Source organism: Pristiophorus japonicus, unplaced genomic scaffold, assembly GCF_044704955.1.
Source record: "Pristiophorus japonicus isolate sPriJap1 unplaced genomic scaffold, sPriJap1.hap1 HAP1_SCAFFOLD_277, whole genome shotgun sequence".
Classification (NCBI taxonomy): domain Eukaryota; kingdom Metazoa; phylum Chordata; class Chondrichthyes; family Pristiophoridae; genus Pristiophorus; species Pristiophorus japonicus.
The window spans coordinates 42,202-58,341 of record NW_027252527.1 but is presented as its reverse complement, the minus strand read 5'-3'; the positions used below and the strand labels follow the sequence as shown (position 1 = coordinate 58,341).

Genomic DNA, 16,140 nt, shown 5'->3' with positions numbered 1-16,140 from the left:
ACATACTCACTAATACTGACACACTCACATACTCACTGACACGCTCACTAATATTGACACATTCACTTATACTTACTGACACACTCACTAATAGTCACGAACACATTTACTAATACTGACACATTCACTAATACTCTCACTAATACCGACACACTCACTAATAATCACTGGCACACTCACTAATACTCACTGACACACTCACTAATACTCACTGACAAACTCACTCAAAAAACATTCACTAATACTCATGGACACGCTCACTAATACTCACTGACAAACTCACTAATACACATTGACACACTCATTAGTACTCACTGAAGCACTCACTAATACTCATTAACACACTCACTAGTACTCACTGACAAACTCAGTAATACCCACTGATACACTCACTAATATTCACTGACACACTCAGTAATACTCACTGACACACTCACTAATACTGACAGACCTCATAATACTCACTGACATGCTCACTAATACTCACTGACACACTCACTAATAGTCACGGACACATTTACTAATACTGACACATTCATTAATCATCACTGACACATTTACGAATACTGACACACTCACTAATAATCACTGACACGCTCACTAATACTGACACACTCACTAATCGTCACTGACACATTTACTAATACTGACACACTCACTAATAATCACTGACACACTCACTAATACTGACACATGTCCTAATACTCATGACCTGCTCACTAATACTCACTGATACATTTACTAATACTGACACACTCACTAATATTCAGTGACATACTCATTAATATTGACACACTCATTAATACTGACACAATCACTAATACCCACTGATACGCTCACTAATACCCACTGACACATTTACTAATACTGACACACTAACTACTACGCAATGACACACTCACTAACAATGAAATGCTCTAATACTCACTGACATTCTCACTTATACTGACGCACTCAATAAAACTCACTGACGCATTTATTAATACTGAGACACTCACTAATACCTCACTAATACTGACACGCTAACTTATACTCACTGATACACTCACTAATACTGACACAAGCCGTAATATTCACTGACCTGCAAACTAATACTCACTGCCAAACCTACTAATACTCACTGATGCACTCACTAATATTCACTGATTCATGCACTAATATTGGCACGCTCACTAATATTCACTGACACATTTACTAATACTTACAATCTCCCATTTACTCACTGACACACTCACTAATATTCACTGATACATGCACTAATACTCACGGACATGCTCAGTAATACTGACACACTCTAATACTGATTGACGCACACACTAATACTCACTGACACACTCTCTAATACTGACACACTGCCTAATACTCACTGACACACTCACTAATGATCACTGACACACTCACTAATACCGACACACTCAGTAATACTCACTGACATGTTCACTAATACTGACACTCACTAATACCCATTGACAGACTCACTGATACTCACTGAGACACTCACTAATATTGACACACTCACTAATACCCACTGACAGACTCACTGACACTCACTGAGACACTCACTAATACTCATTGACAAACTCACTAATACTGACACACTCACTAATAATCACTGGACACTCACTAATACTCATTGACACATTCACTAATACTGAAACACTCACTGCTACTCATTGACACACTCACTAATACTCACTGATACATGCACTAATATTCACTGACATGCTCGGTAATACTGACACACTCTAATACTCATTTACATACTCACTATTACTCACTGGCACACTCCCTAATACTGACACACTCATTAATACTCATTGACACATACACTAATACTGACACACTCACTAATAGTCACTGACACATTTACTAATACTCACACACTCACTAATACTCTCACTAATACTGACACACTCTGTAATGCTCAATAACACACTCTCTAATACTCACACACTCACTAATGCTCACTGACACCCTCACTAATACACATTGATGCACTGACTAATACTCATTGACAAACTCACTAATACTGACACAGTCACTAATACTCATTGACACTTTCACTAATACTGACACACTCACGACTAATCATGGAACACTCACTAATACTCACTGACATGCTCACTAATACATTTACTAATATTAACACGCAAACTGATACCCACTGACACACTCACTAATACTGACCCACTCACTAATGCTGACACACTCACTAATACTCATCGATACACTCAGTAATATTCATTGACACACTCACTAATACTCACTGCCACACTCACTAATACTCACTGCCAGACTCACTAATACTCACTGACACACTCAGTAATACCCACTGACACACTCAGTAATACCCACTGACACACTCGGTAATACTCACTGACACAGTCATAAATATGGATACACTGACTAATACTCCGTGACATATTTAATAATACTGACACACTCACTAATACTCATCGATACATTCCCTAATACTCACTCACACACTTACTAATACTCACTGACATGGTCACTAACAGTCACTGACACATTCACTAATACTGACACACTCACTAATACTCATTGATGCACTCAGTAACACTCATTGACACAATCTAATACTCATTGCCACACTCACTTATACTCATTGACAAACTCACTAATATTGACACTCTCTAATACTCATTGACATACTCACTAATACTGACACACTCACATACTCACTGACACGCTCACTAATATTGACACATTCACTTATACTTACTGACACACTCACTAATAGTCACGAACACATTTACTAATACTGACACATTCACTAATACTCTCACTAATACCGACACACTCACTAATAATCACTGGCACACTCACTAATACTCACTGACACACTCACTAATACTCACTGACAAACTCACTCAAAAAACATTCACTAATACTCATGGACACGCTCACTAATACTCACTGACAAACTCACTAATACACATTGACACACTCATTAGTACTCACTGAAGCACTCACTAATACTCATTAACACACTCACTAGTACTCACTGACAAACTCAGTAATACCCACTGATACACTCACTAATATTCACTGACACACTCAGTAATACTCACTGACACACTCGGTAATACTCACTGACACAGTCATGAATATGGATACACTCACTAATACTCTGTGACATATTTAATAATACCGACACACTCACTAATACTCATCGATACATTCCCTAATACTCACTCACACACTTACTAATACTCACTGACATGGTCACTAATACTCACTGACACATTCACTAATACTGACACACTCACTAATGCTGACATGCTCACTAATACCCACTGACACACTCACTAATACTCACTGACACACTCAGTAATACTCACTGACACGCTCACTAATACTCACTGACACACTCACTAATACTCACTGATACTCTCACTAATACTCACTGACACACTCACTAATACTCACTGACACGCTCACTAATACTCACTGATACTCTCACTAATACTCATTGACATGCTCACTAATACTCACCGACACACTCACTAATACTCATTGATGCACTCAGTAACACTCATTGACACAATCTAATACTCATTGCCGCACTCACTTATATTCGTTGACAAACTCATTAATACTGACACTCTCTAATACTCATTGACATACTCACTAATACTGACACACTCACATACTCACTGACACGCGCAATAATACTGACACATTCACTTATACTTACTGACACACTCACTAATAGTCACGAACACATTTACTAATTGACACACTCACTAATACTCTCACTAATACAGACACACTCACTAATAATCACTGACACACTCACTAATACTCACTGACACACTCACTAATACTCACTGACAAACTCACTCAAAAACATTCACTAATACGCACGGACACGCTCACTAATACTCACTGACACACTCACTAATACACATTGACACACTCATTAGTACTCACTGATGCACTCACTAATATGCATTGACACACTCACTAGTACTCACTGACAAACTCACTAATACTCATTGACCCATTCACTAATACTGACACACTCACTAATCCTCTCACTAATACTGACACACTCACTAATGCTCACTGCCACACTCTCCATTACTGACACACTCACTAATACCCACTGGCATTCTCCCCAATACATTTACTAATGTTGACACACACACTAATACTCACTGACACACTCACTAATGCTCATTAACACACACACTAATATGCATTGACACACTCACTAATACTCACTGCCACACTTACTAGCACTCACTGACTCACTCACGAATATGGATACACTCACTAATACTCTGACATATTTAATAATACCGACACACTCGATTATTAGTGAGTCTGTATGAGTGAGAATATTAGTGAGAGTGTCAGTATGAGTGAGTGTCGATGAGCATTAGTGTGTCAGTATGAGTGAGAATATTAGTAAGAGTGTTAGTATTAGTAAATGGGTCATTGAGTATTAGTGAGTGTGTCAGTATTAGGGAGTGAGTCAGTGAGTAGTACTGAATGTGTCAGTATAAGTGTGCGCCTCAGTGAGTATTAGTGAGTGTGTCAGTTAGTATTAGTGAGTGTCTCAATGACCATTAGTGAGTGTGTCAGTGAGTATTAGTGAATGTTTTTGAGTGAGTGTGTCAGTGAGTATTAGTGAGTGTGTCAGTGAGTATTAGTGAAGAGTGTCAGTGAGTATTAGTGAGTGTGTCAATATTAGTAAATGGGTCAATGAGCATTAGTGAGTGTGTCAGTGAGTATTAGTGAGTGTGTCAGTGAGTATTAGGCAGTGGGTCCGTATTAGTGAGTGCGTCAGTAAGTATTAGTGAATGTGTCAATATTAGTGAGCATGTTGATGAGTATTAGTGAGTGTGTCAGTATTAGTGAGTTTGTCAATGAGTATAAGTGAGTGGGTCAATGAGTATTAGTTAATGTATCATTGAGTATTAGTGAATGTGTCAGTGAGTATTCGTGAGCATGTCAGTGAGTATTAGTGAGCATGTCAGTGAGTATTACTGAGTGTGTCAGTGAGTATTAGTGAGCATGTCAGTGAGTATTAGTGAGTGTGTCCATATTAGTGAATGTGTCAGTAAGTATTAGTGAATGTGTCAGTATTAGTGAGCATGTTGATGAGTATTAGTGAGTGTGTCAGTATTAGTGAGTTTGTCAATGAATATAAGTGAGTGGGTCAATGAGTATTAGTTAATGTATCATTGAGTATTAGTGAATGTGTCAGTGAGTATTCGTGAGCATGTCAGTGAGTATTAGTGAGCATGTCAGTGAGTATTACTGAGTGTGTCAGTGAGTATTAGTGAGCATGTCTGTGAGTATTAGTGAGTGTGTCCATATTAGTGAATGTGTCAGTGTGTATTTTTGAGTTTGGCAGTGGGTGTTAGTAAGTGTGGCAGTGAGTATTAGTGTGTGTGTCATTCAGTATTGGTGAGTGTGTCAGTATTAGTGTGTGTGTGTCAATGAGCATTTGTGTGTGTCAGTGAATATTACTGAATGTATCAATGAGTATTAGTGAGTGTGTCAGTATTAGTGAGTGTGTCAATGAGTATTAGAGTGTGTTAGTGAGTATTATTGTGTGTATCAGTCAATACACACATTTACTAATAGTCACGGACACATTTACTAATACTGAAACACTCACTAATACTCTCACTAATACTGACACACTCACTAATGCTCACTGACACACTCACCAATACTGACACACTCACTATTACTCATTGATACACTCAGTAATACTCACCTACACACTCACTAATAATCACCGACAAAACACTTCACTAATGCTCATTGACACACACATTAATACTGACACATTCACAAATACTCACTGACAGACTCACGAATATGGATACACTCACTAATACTGACATGCTCACTAATACTCACTGACACACTCACTGATACTGACAGACCTCCTAATACGCATTGACACACTCACTAATACCCATTGACACACTCACTAATACTCACTGACACACTCACTAATATTCACTGATATATTCACTAATACTCAATGAGAAACTCACTAATAATGACACACTTACTAATACTCACTGACACACTTACATACTCACTGATATGCTCACTAATACTGACACATTCATTTATAATTAATGACAAACTCACTAATACTGACACACACACTAATAATCACTGACAAACTCCCTAATATGGCAACGCTAAATAATACTCACTGGCCTATGTACTAATATCGACACACTGCCTAATACTCAGTGACACACTCACTAATATTCACTGACACACTCTAATACACATTGACACACTCACTAATACTCAGTGACACACTCCTTAATATTGATTGACACGCTCACTAATTCTCACTGACACACTCACTAATGCTCATTGACACACACACTAATACTGACACGCTCACTAATACTCACTGACACACTCACAAATATTCATTGACGCACACTAATACTGACACTCACTAATAATCACTGACATGCTCACTAATACTTACAGAAACACTCACTAATACTGATACACTCAGTTATAGTCACTGACACATTTACTAATACTGACACACTCTCTAATACTCTCACTAATACTGACACACTCACTAATAATCACTGACACACTCTCTAATACTGCCACACTCACTAATACTCACTGACATGCTCACTAATATTCACTGGCACATTTACTAATATTGACACACTCTTAAATACACACTGACACACTCACAAATATGGACACACACAGTAATACTCACTGATATTTATTAATACCGACGCACTCACTAATAATCATTGATACACTCCCTAATTACTCACTGACACGCTCACTAGTACTCACTGACACACTCACTAACACCGACAAACTCACTAATACCCATTGACACACTCACTTATACTGACACACTCACTAATACTCATTGATACACCCACTAATACTCACTGACAAGCTCACTGACACGCTCACTAATACCGACTAACTCACTAATGCTGACACGCTCACTAATACTCATTGACACACTCACAATACTCACTGACACACTCACTAATACTCACTGACACACTCGCCAATACTCATTGATGCACTCACAACACTCACTGACAGACTCACTAATATACACGGATAAACTCACTAATACTGACACACTCAGTAATACTGACACCTGCATGAATACTCAGTGACAAACTCCCTAATATGGCAATGCTCAATAATACTCACTGACATATGTACTAATACCGACACACTCACTAATACTCATTGACACATTCACTAATACTGACACACTCACATACTCACGCACATGCTCACTAATACTGACACACTCACTAATAGTCACCGACACATTTACTAATACTGATACACTCACTAATACTCTCACTAATACTGACACACTCACTAATACTCATTGACACATTCACTAATACTGACACACTCACATACTCACGGACATGCTCACTAATACTGACACACTCACTAATAGTCACCGACACATTTACTAATACTGACACACTCACTAATACTCTCACTAATACTGACACACTCACTAATACTCACTGACACGCTCACTAATACTCACTGACATGCTCACTAATACTCACTGATGCACTCACTAATACTCATTCACTCACTAATACTGATACACTTATCAATACTAACTGACAGCCTCACTAATACTCACTGACACACTCACTAATACTCTCACTAATACTGACACACTCACTAATACTCATTGACACACTCACTAATACTCACTGACATGCTCACTAATACTCACTGACACAATAGTTAATACTCATTGACGCACTGACTAATACACACTGATAAACTCACAATACTGACACACTCATTAATACTGACACACTCACGAATACTCAGTGACACACACACTAATATGGCAACGCTGAATAATACTCACTGACATATGTACTAATACCGACACACGCACTAATACTCATTGATACACTCACTAATACTCACAGACGTGCTCAATAATACTGACACACTCACTAATACTCATGGAGACATTCACTAATACTGACACACTCACATACTCATTGACATGCTCACTAATACTCACATATTCACTTATACTTACTGACAAACTCACTAATACTGACACACTCACTAATGATCACTTACAGAGTCACTGATACTGACACACACACTAATACTCATTGACACACTCTAATACTCATTGACACACTCACTTATACTGACACAAAAACTAATAATCACTGAACGCTCACTAATATGCAGTGACACATTTACTAATACTGACACATCTCCTAATACTCACAGATACACTCATTAATACTCAATGATGCACTCACAATGATGCGGTACCCCACTAGTCACTGCCTGCCATTCTGAAAAGTACCCGTAAGTCCTACTCTTTGTTTCCTGTCTGCCAACCAATTCTCTATCCACGTCAATACATTACCCCCAATACCATGTGCTTTTATTTTGCCCACCAATCTCTTATGCGGGACCTTGTCAAAAGCCTTTTCAAAGTCCAAATACACCTCATCCACTGGTTCTTTCTTGTCCAGTCAACTAGTTACATCCTCAAAAAGTTCTAGAAGATTTGTCAAGCATGATTTCCCTTTCATAAATCCATGCTGACTTGGACCGATCCTGTCACTGCTTTCTAATTGCGCTGCTATTACATCTTTAATTATTGATTCAAACATTTTCCCCACTACCGATGTCAGGCTAACTAGTCTATAATTCCCTGTTTTCTCTCTTCCTCCTTTTTTAAAAAGTGGGGTTACATTAGCTACCCTCCAGTCCATAGCAACTGATCCAGAGTCTATTGACTGTTGGAAAATGATCACTAATGCATCCACTATTTCTAGGGCCACTTCCTTAAGTACTCTGGGATGCAGACTATCAGGCCCCCGGATGTATCGGCCATCAATCCCATAAATTTCCCTAACACAATTTCCTGACCAATCAGTTCCTCCTTCCTGCTAGACCGTCAGTCCCCTAGTATTTCCAGAAGGTTATTTGTGTCTTCCTTAGTAAAGACAGAACCTAAGTATATGTTCAATTGGTCTGCCATTTCTTTGTTCCCCATTATAAATTCACCTGAATCCGACTGCAAGGGACCTACATTTGTCTTCACTAATCTTTTTCTCTTCACATATCTATGGAAGCTTTTGCAGTCAGTTTTTATGTTCCCGGCAAGCTTCCTCTCGTACTCTATTTTCCCCCTCCTAATTAAACCCTTTGTCCTCCTCTGCTGAATTCTAAATTTCTCCCAGTCCTCAGGTTTGCTGCTTTTTCTGGTCAATTTATATGCCTCTTCCTTGGATTTAACACTATCCTTAATTTCGCTTGTTAGCCACGGTTGAGCCACCTTCCCCGTTTTATTTTTACTCCAGACAGGGATGTACAATTGCTGAAGTTCATCCATGTGATCTTTAAATGTCTGCCATTGCTGTCAACCGTTTAATTATCATTCGCCAGTCTATCCTATCCAATTCGCATCTCATACCATCAAAGTTACCTTTCTTTAAGTCTCTGAATTAACTGTGTCACTCTCCATCTTACTGAAGAATTCTACCATATTATGGTCAATCTTCCCCAAGGGGCGTCACACAACAAGATTGCTAATTAATCGTCTCTCGTTACACAACACCCAGTCTAGGATGGCCAGCTCTCTAGCTGGTTCCTCGACATATTGGTCTAGAAAACCATCCCTTATACACTCCGGGAAATCCTCCTCCACCGTATTGCTACCAGTTTGGTTAGCCCAATCTATATGTAGATTAAAGTCACCCATGATAACTGCTGTACCCTTGTTGCACGCACCCCTAATTTCCTGTTTGATGCCATTCTCAACCTCAGTACCACTGTTTGGTGGTCTGTACACAACTCCCACTAGCGTTTTCTGCCATTTGGTGTTCTGCAGCTCCACCCATACCACATCATCCAGGCTAATGTCCTTCCTAACTATTGCGTCAATTTCATCTTTAACCAGCAACGCCACCCCGCCTCCTTTTCCTGTCTATCCTTCTCACTGATGCACTCACTAATACTCACTGATACGCTCACTAATACTGGCACACTCAGTAATACTCACTGACACACTCAGTAATACTCACTGACACACTCACTAATACTGACACGCTCACTAATACCGACACACTCACTAATATTCGCTGACACACTCAGTGATACTCACTGACACACTCACCAATACTCACTGACACGCTCACTAATACTGACACACTCACTAATATTCGCTGACACACTCACTAATACTCACTGACACACTCACTCAAAAACACTCACTAATATCACTGACACACTCACTAACACTGACACATTCACCAATACTCACTGAATGCTCACTAACATTCATTGATACACTCACTAATACTGACAAACTCACTAATACTTACTGACACATTTACTGATACTCATTGACACACTCAGGGATACTGACAAACTCACTGATACTGGCACACTCTCTAATACTCATTGATATACTCACTAAAACTCATTGACACACACTAATACTGACACACACACACTAATACTCATTGACACACTCATTATTACTCACTGTCACACTTCCTAATACTTACTGAAACATTCATTAATACTGACACACTCACTAATACTCACCGACACACTCACTAATACTCACTGACACACTCACTAATACTCACTGACACACTCAATATGAATGTGGTGACCTTGCCTGTAATGTTTGCTAACTCTTTGACTGTATTTGGTAATGAATTGTCTGTCCGCACTGACCTTGCATCATTTTCAAGACCACCTCAATTATATGCTGATCTCCTGCATCTCGTCCCTGTGAAAAGAGAAGCAGACAGATCAGGTATGAAGCTGACACATCCTGGACTGAAGCTGCCACAATGTGAGCCAGTCAGGGCTCATTCACCGTCTATGCTCCCGGCAAGCTGCGTGGACATGCTGCGGGCCGGAGGTCACGCACAGGCTGCTCATCGGCTCTGGATTGGGAACACTGTGATGTGAAAGGCCTGTGCAGCCAACGGTGTTCGGGTGAACACTGCACACTGCCCTTCAATGCTTTAAGCAGGCATGGCCATATTCCACACACTTTATCGTATATCATTTTCACCTTCCCATAGTTTTTGCATTTTGCAAGTCCAGTGAAAAAAGGAACTGGCCGACAAAATAAAAAAGAGTTTTCCATCTGTGGGGGTGAAGCGGTGAGGCTGCAGCACCGCTTACAGACTGATGGGGGCACTGCTGGCACAGTACATCACACATTAGCTCAGCATCGCCACCAACTGGCTATTCTTCATCGGCGGTCCCTCGAAACGAGGATGACTTGCTTCCACACCAAAAAGGATAAGTTCACAGGTGTTCCAATAAAGGACCCAATATTCCAGGTCCCGAACTACATGAAGATGCCTGTGCGTGGATTTTTGTAACGTGTGTTGCACACCAGCCACCACACGGGCTTGACAGAGCGAGGTCTTGGTCCAGTGGCAAGGATTAACCAGGACGACTGGAGACCAGCTCTGCTGCACGGACCCAGTGCGCTCACATATCGCAGTGTGGGCTGGTCCGTGCTGCCCCTGGGCCCTCACCTCTTCTGGGCCCCGAACTCATGCCTCTCCTGATCATTAATAGCAATGCAACCACGTGACAATTCAGGAACATGGGACCCTCCTGTACATTGGATGCAGAATAAAACCCTTTTCTAAAAAATAAATCCCCTGGAACTGATAGCTTACATTCTAGGGTCTTAAGAGAAGTAACGGCAGGGATTGTGGATGCATTGGTTACTACTAGGGGGATCAAGGGGTATGGCGAGAAAGCAGGAATGGGGTACTGAAGTTGCATGTTCAGCCATGAACTCATTGAATGGCGGTGCAGGCTCGAAGGGCCAAATGGCCTACTCCTGCACCTATTTTCTATGTTTCTATTTTTCTATTGGTTGTAATTTACCAAAATTCCCTGGATTCTGGGGAGGTCCCAGCAGATTGGAAAACTGCAAATGTAATGCCCCTATTTAAAAAAGGAGACAGACAAAAAGGAGGAAACTATAGACCAGTTAGCCTAACATCTGTGGTTGGGAAAATGTTGGAGTCCATTATTAAAGGAGCATAGCAGGACATTTGGAAAAGCAAAATTCGGTCAGGCAGAGTCAGCATGGATTTATGAAGGGGAAGTCACGTTTGACAAATTTGCTGGAATTCTTTGAGGATGTAACTATCAGGGGGAACCAATGGATGTGGTGTATTTAGACTTCCAGAAGTTATTTGACAATGTGCCACATGAGAGGTTACTGCACAAGATAAAAGTTCACTGGTTTGGGGGTAATATATTAGCATGGATAGAGGATTGGCTAACTAACAGAAAACAGAGAGTCGGGATAAATGGTTCATTCTCGGGTTGGCAATCAGTAAATAGTGGGGTGCCGCAGGGATCAGTGCTGGGACCTCAACTATTTACAATCTATATTAACGACTTGGAAGAGGGAATCGAGTGTAACGTAGCCAAGTTTGCTGACGATACAAAGATGGGAGGAAAAGCAATGTGCGAGGAGGACACAAAAAATCTGCAAAAGGACAGAGACAGGCTAAATGAGTGGGCAAAAATTTGGCAGATGGAGTATAATGTTGGAAAGTGTGAGGTCATGCACTTTGGCAGAAAAAAATCAAAGAGCAAGTTATTATTTAACTGGAGAGAGATTGCAAAATAATGCACTACAGAGGGACCTGGGGGTACTTGTGCATGAAACACAAAAGGATAGTATGCAGGTACAGCAAGTGATCAGGAAGCCCAATGGAATCTTGGCTGTGGAAAGTATTTTTATCTAAGCTGATACCATACTGTATTTGTGTGCCTTTTGATTAAAATGGAGTCCTGGCCCTTCCAGAACTTTCTGCATTTTAGCAGTCAGCTTGCATAAACAGCTAAACCTGCTGTTAGATGGCTGATGGCCATCAGACAGCTAGGAGACAAGTCATGCTGAGACAAGTAACCCCCCATGGTGCTCTCCTATTGTCTACACTACAGGAGTTCCATGTCACCCCACCCTTATCTTCTAGCCATTATCTCTTTCCGAGACCTCATCCATTTGATGCAAACAGATAAACTGACCAGGAAATTGAAACAATCCTGACACAATACAAGACAGGTGATAGCCCATTACCTATGACTCATGGAGTAATGGCCGTTTGGCTTTCTGATAACCCTGACAAAAGGAAATATCTGGACACCATGTCAGGACCAGGATATAGTAATTAACTCTTTATCTGTATTCACTGACTGTGAGACAGAGCAATACACAGGGAGAGGCCAGAACTTTGGTTTTACTGTATAAATATCTTGTTAAACTGAACCATTTCGGAGGTGTTCATTTAGCCCTTGACTGAGTGAAACCTACCCCTTGCGAGCAAGTAAATTAAAAAGGAAACTTCTACCGGAGCTGTAAGTGTCGGAGTCATTCTTTTCGGAGGTCGAGATTTCGACAGTTATTGGAGGTTCCACCGAGATGCATACTCTCTGTTCTGTGAGTAAAACGGATACAGGCATAGTGCCTCTCCAGTGAAAGGCTTCGGTGACCAAACAAGGTGAGCCTTTGCTCACAAGAGGTTTCTTCACTGTTGAATCGCATATGTAATCTGTTGTCCACAGCGGAGGTACTGCATCTACAAGACTCGGCATTTAAAAGTTAAAGGTATTTTTTTTATAACCATTTCTTTCTCAGCTCGCCAGCAGAAGAGAACAGGTTCTGGAAAAAACCTCGAGACAGCCCGGGGAAGGTTTCAGTAGGTAAGGGAGCGCTAGTCGATCGAAAAGGGTTCCAGGTTCTTATGTGATAAGATTTTTATTGTTTTTAATTCGGAAGGGGTTCTTATGTGATAAGACTATTAAAAAAAAAGAAAAAAGAAAGCGCTAATTGATCGAAGGTTCTTATGTGATAAGATTTTTATTGTTTTTAATTCGGAAGGGGTTCTTATGTGATAAGACTATAAAAAAAAAGAGCGCAATCGATCAAAGAGTTTGGGTACGGAACCTTAAGTTTTATCAGCTGTTATTAGGATAAGTTAAGGACTCGGTCTGTAGTGGCGTATAACGCAGACTGAGAATTTGTTTAGAGGTTATGATTTGTGTACTCACGGGAATATTGTTTGTTGTCCTTGTATTACTGTTGGGTGCAATACCTTTATGAGTCATTGCCATTAGAGAAACGGGAAGAGTCACTAGGGAAAGTTGTGATTCGAAAAAAAAAACACAAGGATTGATTAGGAAAAGAAACAGTAACTGATTGATCAACTACGATTGGTTCGTGCCAACATATCTCACACACCCAGACTGAGCCCGAATTAAGAGCCTTTTCAGGCCACGTAACGGCCAGGAGAAGTGGGCGTAAAGAACTCGGTTGGCCGAAAGGATTGTGAGATCAGAAACTGTGGGAAAATCTTAATCATCCAGAATGGGTGCCGGAGCAAGTTAAAACACCACAAAAGGCACACCAGCCTATGTCATGCTCCAGAATTGTGGTCAGTCTTCAATTGACCAAAGAAACAAAAACGGTAAAGTGGACTAAGGGTGAAAACAGGCCATTTCCACCCGATGGTTCATTTAATTTAGAGAGAACAACTTGTCTCCAGGAGTGTCTTATAAACAGAGATCCAGGTAGAAAAAAAAAGGAAAGTAATAGAAAAGGCCTGGGTTCCGATTCTTCAAGTCCATGTAAAATTAACAGAGGAAGTAAATCAAATGTAAAAAAAAAGAGAACCTGATAGTGACTTATGGATTTAAAAAAAAATGAAGCTAGCAAAAGAAAAAGCTTTATTGAATGGAGAGAGACTTGTGAATGTCTTGTCTTTCAATGAGAGTGCGTGAATGTCTTGTCTTTGAATGAGAGTGCTTCTGTCTTTTTTCCTTGTGTCTGGAAACCTGTTTGGAAAGGTTGTGGAACTGCCTGTTTGTTTTAGCTCCACCCACTTTTTCAAACAAAGTGAAGTTTTTTTAACCCTTCATAGTGTTGTCCTGTATGTGGGAAGTTTAAGACATTTTAAGTTAGAAGCGCAGGTGTGGATTTATTCGGATGAGAGGTTACGGAGCTAGGAAATGCACAAAGGATAGGTTTGTTGAGACATGGTCCCGGTGGTTAAAAGTTGTAATGCCTTTCTTTTTTAAAAAGCCTTTGTGGGTCTCTCGAGGTGCAGGCTGGGGGAGTACACTCTCATTGTCCTTGGTGTAAATTCTTGGTACAAAAGCTTCTAGCTCAGTAAGAGGATTTTTTTTGATAAAGAGTGACAGTACAATAGTTGAATTGGGATTTTGAGATATTTCAGGTGATCTCTTGATCAACATTTTGGGTGTATTGGAAAAATCTTGGGTTTGGAAGCCTTTTAATAAAATTAGAAAACAAGTACTTTACATTCTGTGATCTGTGAATCACCATAAGCATAAATGAGAAGTCCGTGTAACACACAGATTTGTCCAGTTCAGAAGCCCACACAAATATTCTCACAATGCTTAAAGGATGTGGAATGAAGTATCCCGGAATGCTTTCCAGAACCTTAAGCAGTCCCTCACTTCAGCACCAGCCTTGGGATTACCAGATTACACTAAGCTATTCAACTTATTTGTGCATCACAAGTCGGGTTTTGCACAATCTGTTTTGACTCAGTTACATGGGGACAGGCAGCGACCGGTAGCATATTTCAGTACCCAACTAGACCCAGTGGCACGCGGACTACCAGGATGTCTTCCTTCGTTGGCAGCAGCTTATTATGCTATGCAACAGGCTCAGACAATAACTCTAAATCATCAGACCATTTTGTATATCCCACACTCTGTCGAGATTTTACTTACTAAATGTGCCACCCAACACCTAACCTCCGCAAGAACCACTAAATACGAGGTCGAACTGTTATCAAATCCTAATCTTATCATCAAAAGATGCACTACCTTAAATCCAGCCACTCTACTCCCCACGGAAGACGACGGCGAACCCCATTCATGTGAAATGGTAACCGAATTAGTGACTAAACCACGTATCAATCTAACAGATGTACCAATGTGTAATCCTGATCTAGTGTACTATGTTGACGGATCAGCCTTACGAAATGATAGGGGCCAACCTAGAGCGGCTTATGCAATTGTAACTCAGTTTAATGTTGT

At 40.3% G+C, this 16,140-nt stretch overlaps 1 protein-coding gene across 1 annotated transcript in view; it reads right to left on the bottom strand.

The window, feature by feature from the left end:
* Positions 1-16,140, bottom strand: part of LOC139247634 (collagen alpha-2(IX) chain-like) — a gene marked incomplete at its 5' end in the record, with an annotated part of 87,898 nt that overhangs the window by 33,539 nt on the left and 38,219 nt on the right. Inside the window, one exon of the mRNA XM_070871700.1 lies at positions 10,762-10,816. Within this exon, the coding sequence (XP_070727801.1) occupies positions 10,762-10,816 (55 nt within the window). The remainder of the gene's footprint in view (positions 1-10,761; positions 10,817-16,140) is intronic.